The following is a 17,839-nucleotide window of genomic DNA, read 5'->3' on the forward strand; positions in this document are numbered from 1 at the left end:
TCCCTTATTTATCCAGGGTGGTAAAGAAAAGGGTATTGCAACGATATCTTGAACAACATTAAATCTGCGAGTTTCGATTAGTATTTTAATTGTCCTTTACATGAAATCGTTCCCTGACAGGGACACATATTTTGTGCAAATTGATATATGATATTGAGTAGTGCCAAATGATTATTTTTGAGTCGCAACTGACACATTCTGTGTTATATTTTGCTCTGCCATGTAAATGTAACTCATCGGCCTTGTGGCTTACAGGATCATCGGGCGCACTGAGCATGAATGAGCCTTCTCCAAATTAGCCTAGCATCTTCTGACACCTTTTTTCTACATAAAACAACCTTGTTCGTGCTACTTATGAACTGCCTATACACAGGTCAACCATTCACACCTTGGACAGCCAATATAGAGTAAATCAGGACACCGTTGGGTACATGTAACAGGGACTCGGTAAACAAAACAGCGCGATACGTGTATTGGATTTTAGCGCACTGAGCGACGATGGATAAAAAATGAAACTGTTTGCAAGCAATGACAGCGATGTCAATGTAGTTTACAAAATTAAACATTGACAAGGTGTGTGGTTGACCAATTTATATTGTACACTGCACATCCAAAACGTGTGGTTGGAAAGGCTAAGTGTGACAATCACGGTTGTGAAAAAAATGTGCAGCTTTGACTGCATTAAACACAGTATTCTCTCATCCACTGGTCATTCCAGCTAAAGACCTGCAAAAATTCCAGCTAAAGACCTGCCAACATTCCAGCTGAGGACCTGCAAAAGTTTCTGCTAAGCACTACTCAAAATTCCAGCTTAGAAGGAGCAGTCAACATTCATGAATGCAGTCAACATTCCTACTACGGACCAGTAAAAGTTTGAGCTATGGACCAGCCAAACTTTCTGATAGTACTACCTGACTACTCAAAATTTCAGCTAAGCACTGCTTAAATTTCCAGCTTAGGAGGAGCAGTCAGAATTCCTGCTAAGGGCCAGTCAAAATTCCAGCTCAATACCTGCCAACTTTCCAGCTAAAGACCGCTTAAATTGCCAGCTGATCACATCTCAAATTTCCAGCTTTAAAGGAGCAGTCTTAATTCCAGCTGAGGACAAGTCCAAATTCCAGCTAAGGACTGGTCCAAATTCCAGCTAAGGACTGGTCCAAATTCCAGCCAAGGACTGGTCCAAATTCCAGCCAAGGACTGGTCCAAATTCCAGCTATGGACTGGTCAAAATTCCAGCTATGGACTGGTCAAAATTCCAGCTAAGGACTGGTCAAAATTCCAGCTATGGACTGGTCAAAATTCCAGCTAAGGACTGGTAAAAATTCCAGCTAAGGGCTGGTCAAAATTCCAGCTAAGGACCTGCCAAAATTTCCCCAAAGCACCGCTCAAAATTACAGCTAAGCACCACTCAAAGTGCCAGCTTTAAAGGAGCAGTCACGTTCCAGCTGAGGACATGCCAAAATTTCAGCTTACCACCACTCAAAATTCCAGCTAAGCATCACTTAAAATTCCAGCTAAGCCACTCAAATTTCCAGCTTAGAAGGAGCAGTCAAAATTCCTGCTGAGGGTCAGTCCAAATCTGAGCTAAGGACCAGCAAAGTTTTCCGCTTGGCACCACTCAAAACTCCAACAAGTACTGCTTAAATTTTCTAGCTTAGAAGGGGCAATTAAAACATTCCTGCTAAGGATCAGTCAAAATTCCAGCTATACACCAATGAAAATTCCAGCTAAGCACCACTCACTGTACCAAACCCAACAAACCTGTCTGTTCTAGACCTTGTCACCACTCTTATGTTCCCTTGTTAATATCCAAGCATCTTTTGGGACCCAAATTTATAAATGTTGACGCCATACTTTCTCATTACATTGTGCAACTCCCTTTGGTAAGGTACATGTGTATGAATAACAATCCAACACATTATTGTAACTCAACACTAAAACTGACGGGCTCTGGCCTGCTCTCAATCAAAGCATATTCATTAAACCACTACAGTCCTCTGTTCAAATAAAATATTGTAAATGTTTACAACAAACAATGCAGTGTGATTTAGATGGGTTGAGGTTGATTCAACCCCTTGGCAAGCATAACACACATTTGACAGTTCAAAACGAAATTTCATGGACCTAGTTTTTTTAAGGCTGCTTATAAGACAAAAGATTTTTCTCAGAATAAAATAGGAAGAATATAATTTAAAGTTTTTTTATTTACAGAAAACTTGGCCACTCATGGACCCTTTACATATGAAATACAATGTCAGAAGTGCAAGTCTCTCTTGACCAGCCTCGCTACCATGTGCAGCGCGCCGTATCGATACCTCTCGTCACTAACCCCTGGGAGGGATGTGCTGAGAAACATCGCTGATTGGCTCAGTAAGTTGGTTATGCATTAGATGCCAAGTGCGTGCGCGCGTAGTTTTAAGATATTACATGTTTCATGCCCGAGTTTTTTATGACACAAACACGTTTTTTAAAAACAAAAACAACAACATTCTTTAAGACGAAAGACGTGCGTGCGCGCATAGAAAGGTTTGATCACATGTCTAATTTAAATGTGCTAGCATATAGCACATTTAAATTTGCCAATTCCAGGGGTTATGATCGAGCAAGGCATGCTGGGAAAAAATGGCGCGGCAAGATCGATCCCCCCTGGGAATGAGGTTGTCTCTTGACCTACTAAAGTTCTTATCTTGTCTACTTTATCTTACCTCATAGAGAGAGAGTGCTTCCTTTATATTCTTGTTTATTTATTAACTGCACTGACAAGTAAATTTACAAGTAAGAATAGTTCATAATACGTAACAAAAATATATGTATTTGTTTACAAAATTGAAAGAAAAACCACAAAATTGAAAGAAAAACCACAAAATTAAAAGAAAAACCACAAAAGAACAGACACTGGCAGCTAAGCAGTCCAAAAAGTACACATTACATTGTACATTTACTTGTTATTGGCCGAGAGTTGAACAGTGTTTACAGAACAAAACTCAGAAATTGCATCCCTTTGCTTGTTTTTTTTTTTTTTTTCATTTTTATTGGCTGTGCTTCTCTTTATGATTTAACAACTGTTGCCATGGTAAGTAATGTTTTTTGTCACATCCGATTAAAGGTACTGGTATAGCGCCGTCATGTGCTTACATTTAGACAGTCAGTTTGTCTCACCATACTTCTACCTCTATGGTCTCATGAGCGTCTCAGTTAGTTTTATCTACGCCAATATACACTTTCGGGTGAAAATTTAGGCTCAATCAGCCATCGGAGTCGGGAGAAAATAACGGGAAAACCCATACCGTGTTTCTGCATGTTTCGCCGTGTCATGACATGTGTTTAAAATAAAACCGTAAATCTCGTTATCGAGAATTGATATTGTTTTAATGTTTTCTCAAAAAGTAAAGCATTTCATGGAACAATATTTCAAGAGAAGTCTTTCACCATTACCTTCTGTAAACCCTGTAAATTATTTGTAAATCTGTGTTGTTTTTTTTTTTTATGTTTTTTTTTCTGTACCAAAAGCGTATTTATAATGGCTTTAAGTGCGCACACCAACAAGATGTACCCATTGAAATGTCACCTATGATCTCAGTTAAATATTAATCCAATACGAACGTGGCTTTCAGACTATTTTCAAGATTTGATCTATCCTGCGTACACACCGATCGGAGCTATAGCCTGCTGTAGGACACATCACAAGCATTGTGTGTCTGGGACTGAGTGACACTGAGTAAACAAGACTGAGACACAGTGATGGGAAAGAGATGTTGGATCATTTGTCAAAGACTGATGACTGGAAATTAAGCTGTTTGCACATAATGGCAGAGCAGACTGTAAAGTGCAATGATTGAACATCAAATATTATCGAGTGGTCAGTGGACCTTGTTAGTGTACATAATATGTGTCTTCTATTCAAACACTAGATACAATGAGCAATCAGTAAAAATTCACAGACTCCAGTCCTGGAATTTCATTGAGAGGGCAAGGCCATTTCCATTTTCATTTTGCAAAGGGCACTTCCATTTGAATGTCTTAAAGTCAATGGGAACTTTTGAAGGGGCACCAAGGCCAAGACAAGGACAACAGGCCCATTGGCTACATGGCCTGCTTATAATTCAAGGCCAATACATGGGCACCAAGGGCACCAAGGCCAAGACATGGGGCAACAGAGGCCATGGCCTGCTTGTAATTCCAGAAACTAAGACTCGAAAAAGATTTTGGATTGATGTAATTACAAGTAATGATTTTGGGTTGACGACACATTGCCTAGAGCGGGATTTGAACCAATGACCTCCGGATTGTGCCTGAGTTACATCTAGCCCTATGTTGGCGGTCTCCCTACTTTGTCAATATCTTTGTACAAGGGTACCAGTCAGAAGCCATCAAAATAATGAACAAGCGATATTTGAATTGAAGATTTAAGCCTACATGGTGTGGATCATTAAAAAAAAAAACACTAGAGTTAGCAAACTAGAGAGCTGCGAGCGTAACCATGTACAAAACTCTTTTGGGAGGAGTGTAGGCTCTGAGAAGATGCGGTCTCAAAGACCACGGCCGAGCAAAACTTCATTGCCTTATTTACTACCGAATTCGACGTTTGTGATCACCATTATTCCACCGCAGGGTAAGCACTGAATTTCTGCGCTAAGCAAAATATGCCTAGTTTGGTTAAGCATGCCATTCTATTCCAGTCAGAAACCATACAACATCTCACTCCTGTACAGCCAGTAATCACAACCAAGTTTGTTATACAACATGAGAAGCGGCAGCAGAGGGATTACCTTAGCATTAACACAAGGGTTAACTGCAGCAAAAGGTTAAGGATTTTATCTTGCTGAGCGATTTGTACGGTTGTTATTCATGCATCACAGATAATGCCGGATCTTTGACAGTCCATTATCAGTGCTAAAATACAGTACTGAGCAAAATTAAGGTATAGACTGTACATGCATGGTCATGTACAGTACAAATTGATTCCTGACTAAAATTAAGGTATCCCTCCCTAGACTGTAAATGCATGGTCATGTACAGTACAAATTGATTCCTGACTAAAATTAAGGTATCCCTCCCTAGAATGTACATGCATGGTCATGCACAGATACAAATTGATTCCTGACTAAAATTAAGGTATCTCTCCCTGGATTGTACATGCATGGTAATACACAGAAACGGATTGATTCTAAGCCCTGGATCACGTTTAACGCAGTGCATAACATTGGTAAGGCTGAAACAAATTACTGTTCACAGATTTGCACACAACTTACACAGTAGTCCCCTTTAAAAGGCGGAAAACCTCCCTTGAAATATGTTTGCCTGAAATGCTAGAGTGTTTTTGAGTAAAACAATTTAGTTTTGACGACCAAAACTCAATCTTTGAAACAAGGGAACACACATTTGTCGTGACTCCAATGAACCCTTTGGGGTTAAAATCTTGACGGGTTTGTTATTCCATGTACGTTGGGTCATACGTGTACATATAAAGTGCAGATATGTAGTCTGTGACAAATACCAATTTTGTCCATGCTTTATTTTTGTTCAGTACAATATGTTATCAGATGAAGATGTGCTAAGCAAACAATTTCGTTTAATTTCAATCAAACATCTTGAATCAACTTACATTTCTCCGATTTGCTCATCTCATAGCGAGGTTGGCTTGATCCTCCACAGCCCATGATGCTTAATCTGTTGCTATGGCGATGCTGCAGGGTGATATGATCCTATGAGATGTGGCCACCCATCGGTACCTCGTCAGCTCCTGTCACCAGTGAAAATAATCTGAGTCCCTGACTGCTCCTGCATTAGTGAGAATTAAAAATTACGACCAGATTAATGCCTCGTTGCAGAATCGACGCAAATTGTTTACATTGTAAATATGCAACAAATGATTTGTAGCATTGAATTTTTTGTTTTGACACACTTTTAAGTGTCTGTATTCGCACTCTAAGGGTGTTATTTGACTAGATCTTGCGATCAGACTAATTTGGTCTCTTCAAAGAAGACAAAACGCTGCATTTGACACCAAGGCTCACTTCAAAAAGGCGTTCTGTTAAGTTCAACACATATTGGAATGAAGGCCATTACATGTAGCATCATAGAGGCATAGGGTGTGATACAGCACTAACTTGCCGTGCGTCGTCGGGTGTACAAACCTAAGTAAAAGCTTGAAAATTGGTACGGCTGTTTGCATTAAAGGATTTGGGTACTTTTTGTAACACAAAACAAAATGGCCACATATTTACATTTAAATTATACGGTTTGAAGATAATGATAGCAGAAACCTTCCATTAAAATGTTACTTACTCAGGTGCTGTTGTTTTTGAGAAATGAGTAAAACAAGTCACAAAATAATCTTCGTCTCCGTGAGACAAAAATTAGTCTTTCTATGCATCATATTACCACTTGCACATGAGCCATCATAAAAGGCTTGTGAAGAATGTGCCTGTTTCAACAATACAAAAACAAAACAGGATAAACAGTACTAAATTGTACAACAAAGAAATAATAACCGTTACGCTGCGAATGTAAATGCGCGATCTGTAATGTGAGCCTGTGACAGCATAATAGCTTTCATCAGGTTCCTGGTTTTAATGCATACGTACGCCCATGTGTTCGTCATCAGACCATGATGTGGTTACTTTTTTTAAACATTTTCGTTCTTGCTCCATCGTTTGACGCAGGTTTGGTCCCTCTTGACAGAGATAGATCTTTTTATCTAGCTGCACTTGTCTGTGGAACAGTCTCCCCATCAATAATCAATCTATTCAATCAGCTCTTTCAAAATCGCTCTCAAAACTCATTACTGAAGTTTAGTCGACATTACCAGACATTACCAGAGCATTCATTCCCATGCCTGTCAGACAGGGTATAACATGAAGTATAGTGGTTTTTGTTTTCCTCTTGCAACCATTTTGTACACTAGTGATAATAGTCAAAGACCAGTCTTCTCACTTGGTGTATCTCAAGATATGCACAAAATAACAAACCTGTGAAAATTTGAGCTCAATTGGTTGTCGAAGTTGCGAGATAACAATTGCATCTAGGGCTCCTGACTATCTACACAATTTATTGTAAATAAAATGTGTCAACAGGACATGTTAGGCTTTTTTTAACCAGACACAGACTCACCTGTCTATTTTACTTATTGTGAAACAAATGTTTGTATTGGCTGTTTGATACCTACAAAGCATATGTAACAAATTTTCCCATTGGTTTATTTTGCTGTCATTGTGTGCACTCACTGCCTCAAATGAATTATTGCTGCCCTCAAGTCTTAGGAGATATTGCTGCCCTCAAGTCTTAGGAATTATTGCTGCCCCTTAGTAAGTCTTAGGAATTATTGCTGCCCCCAGTAAGTCTTAGGCCGTGTCCGAAACGACGACTTCGGCTCCAGCTACGTCTAGATCAGCGCGTCTACCAGTGTTGAAGAATAGGCAGACGTGCGCGATCTAGCCGTAGCTGTAGCCGAAGTCGCCGTTTCGGACACGGCCTTAGGAATTATTGCTACACTTAAGTCTTAGGAATTATTGCTGCCCTCAAGTCTTAGGAATTATTGCTGCCCTCAAGTCTTAGTAAAGTAAATATTGCTGCCATTAAGTCTTAGGAAAAGTTGCTGCTCTCAAGTTTTAGGCACTTTAAAAAAAAAACGGCTTTGGGTGCTTTGCGTATGTGTGCTCAGGGCTTCAGACGAGAGAACGAAGCCTCAAGCCTAATCCAAAGCCGTGGTTTTGAAAAGGGGCCTTAGTAAATATTGCTGCCATTATGTCTTGGGAATTGTTGCTGTTCTCAAAATTTCTATAGAGCTTTCTTTTACAACGCCAACCCAGGTTAAAAAACTATGGAAAATGCAAATCAAAAATAGATCGCTACTGTTTGTAACAATGTGACAAAAAATATTCAAACATTGTGTTGATTGTGTTGAAAACAAAACAACTAATTATCAGGGATATTTTATTTAATTGAAAGTTTGCAGAACAAATATTGAATTTGGGAACAAGCTGTTAATACGATTGAGTGTTTTACTAACATTCGGCCGTCCATGCCAACCAAGGCGGTTTGTTACAAAAGAAAGGTCTCTACAGCTTAGTAGATATAAAACATGCATGGTATTACTGCAAAGTGAATACATTTACCTGTATACCTCCCCATGCAAGCCTCAAAACCTTAAAGCCACTCTTAAAAAAGGCAGTGGACACTATTGGTAAATACTCAAAATAATTATTAGCATAAAACCTTAATTGGTAACAAATATTGAGTGGCTCAGAGTGGAATGGGAGGAATATTATCGCAAGGTAAAATTTGGACTGTTCCATTTGACGAGGCGAAGCCGAGTGAAATGGAACAGTCCAAATGTTACCGAGTGATAATAGTCATTCCATTCCACGAATTAAAGCCACTCAATATTTGTTTTATACTTAACTGATATTATATATCCTTGTCATTTGATGTATTTTAAAAGCATAACATTATGAAAAATCACACAAATTACTGACAACCAAAAATCATATAGCGCCGCGGTAGCGGCAACAATGCGCAAATCGGATCACAACCTTTTGCACAAGTGCTCATTTGTTTTAGCAGCGGCCCTGTACTGCTCAAAAACATTGGGAACAAGGATGATCCCAACTCTTGATCGGGAAATGCTATTCCCCATGGGCGAATAGGTCTTTTTGATCACCGGTGCGGATTAGTGAATGTTACTTGAAGTAAGTTCAACCAATCAAATGACAAGGATCTGTATGTCAGTTATATAATATAAAACAATGTGAGAAACAGCTCCCTCTGAAGTGATGTAGTTTTTGAGAAAGAAGTAATTTTCCTCGAATTTGATTTTGAGACCTCAGGTTTAGAATTGAGGTCTTAAAATCAAGCATCTGAAGGCACACAACTTCGTGTGACAAGGTTTTTTTCCCCTTTCATAGTTATCTTGCAACTTCAACGACCAATTAAGCACAAATTTTCACCGGTTTGTTATTTTATGCATATGTTGAGATACACCAATTGAGAAGACTGGTCTTTGACAATTACCAATAGTGTCCAGTGTCTTAAAAGAAGGCTCGCAATTCTTTAAGAAATACAAAATTATTATGTACCTTTCTTTTAAATGAAAACTTTGTGTGCAACTTGGTTTTGAATATGACATTACAAATGCCATGCTTTAATTTCGTCTGACATCTCGACATTGTACATTTTTACCTGTGCTACATGGCTTCATCAACAGTGTTCATGGTGTTGCATGAACTGTCACCAATAGTTGCTCTCAATTAGTATCCATTGACATTTATATCAAGGTGGGCTTTATCACTTATCCTAATTGCTGTCATATGCACCTGTTTTCAATGCCAGGTAATTTTCTTCACACTTGCAATTTCAGAGAAGCAAGTGTGCCTTGCGTAAACAACCATCCATCAATCCAGATAGACAAGTCCAATACAGGTATCCCCTGTGTTTAAAGGCACTGGACACCCTTTGGTAATTGTAAAAAAAATATATAAAAAACAGTATTCTCACTTAGTATTATGTCCCATGCAATTTGAAATAACAAATCTGTGAAAATTTTGGCTCAATTGCTCATCGAAGTTGCAAGAGGATAATGAAAGAAAAAACACCTTTGTTGCACAAATTTGTGTGCTTTCAGATGTCCAATAAAAGGCGGCCTGAAATCTTTAAAAAATTTGAGTGAGAAATTACCTCTTTCTCAAAAACTAGGTTACTTCAGAAGGAGCTGTTTCTCACAAAGTTTTATACTATCAACAGCTCTCCATTGCTCATTACCAAGTGAGTTGTTATACTGACAATTATTTTGAGTAATAAACCTCAACTCTCAAAAGAGTGAGTTACAACTATCTTTTCTCACTCTGACAAAATTCAAGATTGCGACTCTTATAGCAGCAAAGGGGTTATTCAATATGGTCTATACCATCTGCTCTAGAATGGTGTGGGTGATGGGTTTGAATCCTACTGGAGTTCTAGGCCGGTATTTTGTTTTTACCCCCACATGACTCGTTGGAAAACCACTGAGTACAGTTATAACAGTGCCTCAGTGTAGAGTTATAAACCAAAATAGTAGTCCAGACTCAATGCAGTTATTCCATCTACTTATGTTTGAATTGTTGGCATTACCCACTGCTAATTATTGTTAAATTATTTGGATTGGCCTTTTGTCACAAGGCAAGCTCAGTGGTCTAGTGGTAAGACATCTTGTCTAAAAAGTTTGAACCCCCTCCCTAAGTTTACAGTGTTTATCGCACATTGGTGAATGGGTACAAATCTGAACCATATTCAAAATCCCGATGTAATTACTACCTCTATTAAAACCATATAAAAACCTGCTCTAAAAAGATGTGAGTTCGAACCCCTTCCCTTAGTCATGGGTAAAAATCTAAACACTTCTTTTTCTCGATATAATTGCTACATCTATTAAAACCTATAATAACTCTGCATCAAATTTTAATATTCACCAAAGTCAGTTTCCCTTGTGGTTGATTACTTGATATCTGAAATAAAAAGTCACATCCCCTTTAAAGTAATCCCCTGGCTGCTGCTTCCCAGGTTGTACATGTACCCAAAACCTATGTGTGATCACAGCAATTACAGGTTGTATGGCTCCTAAGTGGCATCCCCCACCCCCCCCCCCCCCCCCCCCCAACAAATATGACAAAATATGGAGACTGCCAACACTCAGTCGGTAGAGTGCTGGCATGTTAATCCGGATGTCATTGGATTAAATCCCACTTGAGTAAAATTTATCTTTGTTAAACCCTGCATTAAAGTTTTGAGTCTGTCAACTAACGCATAAAGGAATTAATGGCCTTTCAAGGTTTCACTGTTTGAGCTCATTCAACTGGAACCAGTTTCCGATCATGAGTTTGTTTTTTTGTAATATACCTGCATCTCCATGCCACTGGTAATATTTGATATTAAGTGGGGAAATGGTTTTTGTGATCAGTGTAGCATGGCACACTCCCCACTTTAAAGGCAGTGGACACTATTGGTAATTACTCAAAATAATTATTATCATAAAACTTTACTTGGTAACGAGTAATGGGGAGAGGTTGATGGTATAAAACATTCTGAGAAACGGCACCCTCTGAAGTGACATAGTTTTCGAGAAAGAAGTAATTTTCCACGAATTTGATTTCGAGACCTCAGATTTAGAACTGGTCTCGAAATCAACCATCTAAACGCACACAACTTCGTGTGACAAGGGTGTTTTTTTCTTTCATTATTATCTCGCAAGTTCGATGACCGATCGAGCTCTTTCATGGGTTTGTTATTTTATGCATATGTTCATACATCAACTGTGAAGGCTAGTCTTTGACAATTACCAATAGTGTCCACTGCCTTTAAAAGCAAAATGGCATACTCCTCAGAGTGCTAAAGATGGTTTAAAATTAAGAATGAAATAACAGCCAAATGATACCTGTCGATTAAGCAAGTCTAGCGCGTGTTCCAACATTGAAAAAGTTAAAATGCATAGTTTTGTTTCTATCACACACATCAAAACAATGTTAAAACACAAGGGAACAAACGGTTCATGCGCCATCAACACTCCGACCTTTAGAGGCTATCGGTTATTATTTAAAATAAAATAAATTTTCACAGATTTGTTATTTTACGCATATGTTGGGATACACCAAGTGAGAATACTGGTCTTTGACAATTAACAAAGGTGTCCAGTGCCTTTAATAAAACTCAATGAAACATCTTTCACAAATACGCACAATACAAATTTCATGATGATATTCTTTCACACAAATGGAGCACTCGCCACTTGGGATCAAATCTATGTGTCAGTGCAAAAACGCTGTATCTCCTAAAATAGCCTGTTGATAGTATAAAACATTGTGAGAAAAGGCTCCCTCTGAAGTAACATAGTTTTTGAGAAAGGGGTAATTTCTCACTCAAATAACAAAAGACCTCAGGCCTTTATTATGCATCTAAGAGAAAACAAATTTGTTTCATTATTCTCTTGCAACTTCGATAACCAATTGAGTTTAAATTTTCACAGGTTTGTTATTTTGTGCATATTGTTGAAATACACCAAGTGAGAAAACTGGTCTTTGACAATAACCAAAGGTGTCCGTGTCTTTAAGATTGCCCAAGATTGCCGGATTGTACACACAAATTAAGCATGCTCCGAGATTTTGGCACCAAGCATTTCTGTGTGAGATACAATGCTTTTGAACTGACGCGTCAAAATCCAGCTGAAAACTCAGTTAATCTATTATGACTACGACACATGCATCACCCATCAGTCTCTTACCTCTTTGATAGTTGTTGATTCCAGAGTGTAACGGTGAACGAAGAAGCTCACTTACATGCAGAGTTGAACCCACACAGCTTCATCCTATGGATCTATCTCCTAAACTGATTGGACACTCCAGACAGTGTTTAAGATGTAATACACAAGACGAGGCAGTGATGTCTGCTCCTCTGTAGGGATATAGCTGCTTGGCGTAGCTAAGGTCTTAGCTCAGCGGAAGATGCAACATTACGGTCATACTGCTTCTGATTGACCCCTTAGTAAATGCTGTCCATGCACTGATGTTTATCTAGATGCTGTCTGTAAAAACACACAGACGATAAATGGTTATTTTACAGGCAGAATCCTGCTGATTAAAAAAAAAAGGTTGGATAAATGTTTTCAAAACCAAACTCTGAAACAAACTGGTTAAAAGCACTGGACACTATTGGTATTTACTCAAAATAATTGTTAGCATAAAAACTTACTTGGTAACAAGCAATGGAGAGCTGTTGATAGTATAAAACATTGTGAGAAACGTCTCCCTCTGAAGTAACTTTCAGTTATTTTCCACAAAATCTTTTGCTTCTGCGCGTGCGTACAATGCGTTACTAGGCATTCTACGCTTACAAGGACAGCGCAGAAATTTGGCACTTACACGTACGCGGGAATTTTGATAGTGTAGTGCAGAATTCGGCGGTAAGCAGAGCCATGAAATTGGGCCCTGCTTACAACACAATAATTAAAACGCCATTTTTATTTGAAAATACGTTTTACTCTGAACTGGTTTTACTGAACACAAAATCAAGACAGGTCACCATCAATTTACTGTCAGAAGAGACTTTTTTTGCCTAGACTCAATTGAAGACACTGGACACTATTTGTAATTGTCAAAAACCAGTCTTCTCACTTTATTTATCTAATTGCATGCATAAAATAACAAACCTGTAAACATTTGAGCTCAATCGGTCATCAAAGTTGGGAGATAATAGTGAAAGGAAAAAACACCCTTGTCACACGGAGTTGTGTGCTTTCAGATGCTTGATTTTGAGACCTCAAATTCTAAATCAAGTTCAATGAAAATTACTTCTTTCTCGAGAACTACGTCACTTCAGAGGGAGCCGTTTCTCACAATGGTTTATACTATCAACCTCTCCTCATTACTCGTTACCAAGTAAGGTTTTTTGCTAATAATGGTTTAGAGTATTTACCGATAGTGTCCACTGCCTTTAAGTATGAGGGAACTGTATGTGTAAACTTGAGCATTGCAAATATAAAAAAAATTTAAAAAAAATTAAAAATAAAAAAAGTATGAGGGAAAAAAGTGCTGAGGACAAAAGAGAGCATTTGTATGAAAGCCATAGCAACAGGTATAGCGCTGCCCTTGCATCAATTAGTACCACAGCGCTCTCAGTGTGATAACAGAACAGTGTGCCCATACCAATGTCCTCCAAAACAAAATTACATAGTCCTCAACGAGGAAAATGAAGATAAATAGCGTGTCACACAACTCTGTGGATGAGGAATCAAAGAGCGTTTATTGTTGACGGCCCCGTGTTCTGGGTTGCCATGGCAATACACAGTAGCGAAAGAATAGGTACTTGAGGCCACAATGGGCATGATTACAAATACACATAATTGTATTTTTTTTTTATTTGTAGCAGTGGTTTTACTCGAAACAGGTCAACTCGTACCCAAGTCAACTCGTACCCAAGTCAACTCGTACCCAAAATATTGTACCCAAGTCAACTCGTACCAAAGTCAACTCGTACCTAGGTCAACTCGTACCCAGGTCAACTCGTACCCAAGTCAACTCGTACCGTACAACGTACGTTGTATACCGAAATGGAGAATTTCCGTGCGGCGTGATTTTGTAAGCGATAGGAAATAAAAATGATGTTCTACCATCATATGGAGCTCACTTTTATTAATAATAATCTCACGAATTTCGTTTTTAATAATGTTTGTTCATCTCATTTCTGCCTTTGTTCCGCTAGGATATTCATTCAGATCCATTGTGGTTTCTTTTAAATTCCCGTGTTGAAGGGTCTCCGTGAAAGGCGTTGAGCAGATCAGATGCACACTAGTTCTTCGTATATTTCGACCTCCATATTCATATGAGACCAATTATTTTCAATGAAAAAATATACTATGTATAAAACGCAACCCTTCATGTTTACCTTGGTGTTTTTCCTGTTAAAGTGTTCCCAAAAGAAAATTTCATGGTAAGAATTCATTCAATTCATTCATTTGCGTTATGTTCTGATTATCGTTTTCCGATAACAAGTACATTTTAACAAATATACTGTTCCACTTTTTCCAACCAAAACACTTTGGGTAAGTTCTTATTATCTTTTTCCGAATAAAAAAACCCAACAAATTCATTCTAACAAGCCTATATTAAAAAAAAGTTCTCTGATTAATTTTCCCCACCAGAGGGCCTAAGTAAAAAAAAACCTGCAACATGAAAAAAAACAAGAAAACAAAATCATTGCAACAATGAATAGCTAAATGTATGATTAACAATATAAATAAATAAATTAAACTACAATATTTATCAGTACGAGTAAAAAAATTTTTTAAACATTTATTTGGGTGCGAGTTGACTTGGGTACAAGTTGACTCAGGTACGAGTTGACTTGGGTACAAGTTGACTTAGGTACGAGTTGACTTGGGTACGAGTTGACTTGGGTACGAGTTGACTTGGGTACGAGTTGACTTGGGTACGAGTTGACTTGGGTACGAGTTGACTTGGGTACGGGTTGACTTGGGTACGAGTTGACTTGGGTACGAGTTGACTTGGGTACGGGTTGACTTGGGTACGAGTTGACTTGGGTACGAGTTGACTTGGGTACGAGTTGACTTGGGTACGGGTTGACTTGGGTACGGGTTGACTTGGGTACGAGTTGACTTGGGTACGAGTTGACTTGGGTACGGGTTGACTTGGGTACGTGTTGACTTGGGTACGGGTTGACTTGGGTACGAGTTGACTTGGGTACGGGTTGACTTGGGTACGAGTTGACTTGGGTACGGGTTGACTTGGGTACAAGTTGACTTAGGTACGAGTTGACTTGGGTACGAGTTGACTTGGGTACGAGTTGACTTGGGTACGGGTTGACTTGGGTACAAGTTGACTTGGGTACGAGTTGAATTGGGTACGGGTTGACTTGGGTACGAGTTGAATTGGGTACGGGTTGACTTGGGTACGAGATGACCCGAATTCGTTTTACTCTGTGTATGTTTACAATGTACAAAACAACCCATCAAGCCAGCTAATGTAGTTGTAATGTGTTATTATGTAGAAAAAAGATAGCCCAAACTATTCAAGTGTAGATAATGGGGCCCAGTTTTTATGGATCTGCTTATCATAAGCAAAGAATTGGCGCTTTAGGAAGCAGGGAATTCTGCGCTTATGTCAAGCGCACTCCACATTACTAGGCATTATTTGGTGGTAAATCAATAAAATATGAATATAAACCACAAGGGAAACTGAATGGGTAAATTTTGAAATGATTTTTGAGGTTGAACAAAGAATTGACTAGAGTGGAATTCGAAACAACGACCTGCGGCACGTTAATCCGGAGGTCGTTGGTTCGAATCCCACTCTAGTAAATTCTTTGTTCAACCCCAAAAATCACAATAAAATATGATACAAAAATGTTTAAAATTATACCGACATTTCCACAAGATCACAGCAGTTTGTTGTAAGACCTATGAGGGCAAATTCTCAGAGATGCTTACCAGATAATAACCCTTCATCCCTTTTCACATTACAAGAAAAAGAAAAAGAAAAAAAAAATTCTTGGCAAAAGAAAAAAACATTCTCGACAAAATGTTCAAAATTTTGTGAAATATAACAAAATGAAAGGACATAAATTCTTCACATAAAAGGCATACATGTTAGTTTTGCATTGGAGATAAAGAATATAATTTGTACAATAGAAAATTTTAAAATAGGTCGTGAAAGCGTGAAAGCGCGCAAGCGTGAAATGAGCAAGTACTTATGTGAACAATACACGCTCGTAAATTTCATTGCAAGGAAACAAGTTTTTTGTGAAAAGGGGTTTACTGCCCATTACATGCTTTCCATGGCAACGTTAACGCTGGCAACTTGAAATGATTCCTACATTAAAACCCTAACTGGTCAATGTAGTCAATGCCAACCAAACTGTCAAAGTCTGATTAAAATGGAATGAATGATCCTCCCATGTGAAGCATGACGATGAATTGCCAAAGCAGACCTTATTGTTGTCAAACAAAATCAAATAAAACATGCAGTTGGATTATGAACGGTTGGATCGGTCGAGTTGGTCTTTGAAAAGCGTTCTGTAACCGTTTGTTATAAAATGTATATGGGTAGAAAGATGTTGTCAAAGTAGAATACAATGATCTACACAAATATGCCTAGAAATTGCGTGGTTTTCTTTTTACCTCGTCGACTAACACGGTCGGCCATTTATGGGAGTCAAATTTTTGACTCCCATAAATGGCTGACCGTGTTAGTTCGCGACGTAAAATGAAAACCGTGCAATTTTGAGTGATACTTGTGTGGATCATTATATTCTACTTTTAAAACATCTTTCTAACCAATGCATTTCATAACAAACGGTTTCAGATGCTTTTTAAAGACCAACTCGTCCGATCCAAGGCAACGTGTTCCTTTAAAAATGAGTGAAAAAGCACTCTTTGAAGAGCCATATGAATGACAACCCTTTTTCGAGTGGTCTTCCACTCTTTTAGATTGAATTTTGCATGTTTTTTAGTGATTTTTCACTCTGTCCTTGAGTGAAACCCCTCTAAGAGTGAAATAACCACCACTCTTTTAGAAGAGCCGTATGGAGGACAGCTCGAAATGTAAAGAGTGGTGTTTTTCACTCTTTTACATTTAGAAAGTAGCATAAAAGAAAATTCTTTGCAATATATCTAGAAGGGTAAATTTTTACTTTTTTTAGAAATACTGTCAATCTTTTACATTCTGAACCTAGCGGTACATTTCTTCAATAACGAACATGTACACATTATTTTGAGTAATACGAAGCTTCAGAATTCAGTCCATTCCCTTGACAACGCAGTAATTTTCCCCACCTTCTTTGCCTCCAAGGTCACATGACAAATTCTGCTGGTGACCAAGGTAACAACACGCCTTTTAATCTTTCCAATAAATCCATTCCTTTCACGGTAATAGCAAAATTAAACTCAAACTTCTAAGTGTAATAGTAGGTAGAATATAATTCAATTGACACATTATAAACCCGGGAAATTGATCCACCAATCAAAAGTATCCACTATGAAGGAATCTTGTATAAAAACAGGCACTGAAATAATAATAATAATAATAATAATAATAACAGCAATAAAACAGTACGTAGCACAATATGAATATTTCTCAAATTCCAAGCAAACATGGACATGACACCAAAAAATACAAATTGTGTAACACCTTTTTTTCCACGTAAAAGTTAAAACTATACCATGTGTTGTACATGTGCCACTCCAATCTAGTTTCATCATTACCATATGAAACAAAATAAAGAAAAGCAACATTTCTGAGAATTTTGAGTAGAAAAGTGAAGTAATGGAACTAATTTACTCAAAAAACTGTGGACATAT

At 38.2% G+C, this 17,839-nt stretch overlaps 1 protein-coding gene across 1 annotated transcript in view; it reads right to left on the reverse strand.

The window, feature by feature from the left end:
* The window catches only part of LOC117293829 (serine/threonine-protein phosphatase with EF-hands 2-like), a 94,590-nt gene that overhangs the window by 58,167 nt on the left and 18,584 nt on the right, over positions 1 to 17,839 (reverse strand). The window contains exons 2-3 of the mRNA XM_033776285.1: positions 12,251 to 12,550; positions 5,606 to 5,781 (exon numbers count right to left, since the gene is read on the reverse strand). Of these exons, the coding sequence (XP_033632176.1) occupies positions 5,606 to 5,660 (55 nt within the window). The 5' untranslated portion in view covers positions 5,661 to 5,781; positions 12,251 to 12,550. The remainder of the gene's footprint in view (positions 1 to 5,605; positions 5,782 to 12,250; positions 12,551 to 17,839) is intronic.

Source organism: Asterias rubens, chromosome 8 (genome assembly GCF_902459465.1).
Source record: "Asterias rubens chromosome 8, eAstRub1.3, whole genome shotgun sequence".
Classification (NCBI taxonomy): Eukaryota; Metazoa; Echinodermata; class Asteroidea; order Forcipulatida; family Asteriidae; genus Asterias; species Asterias rubens.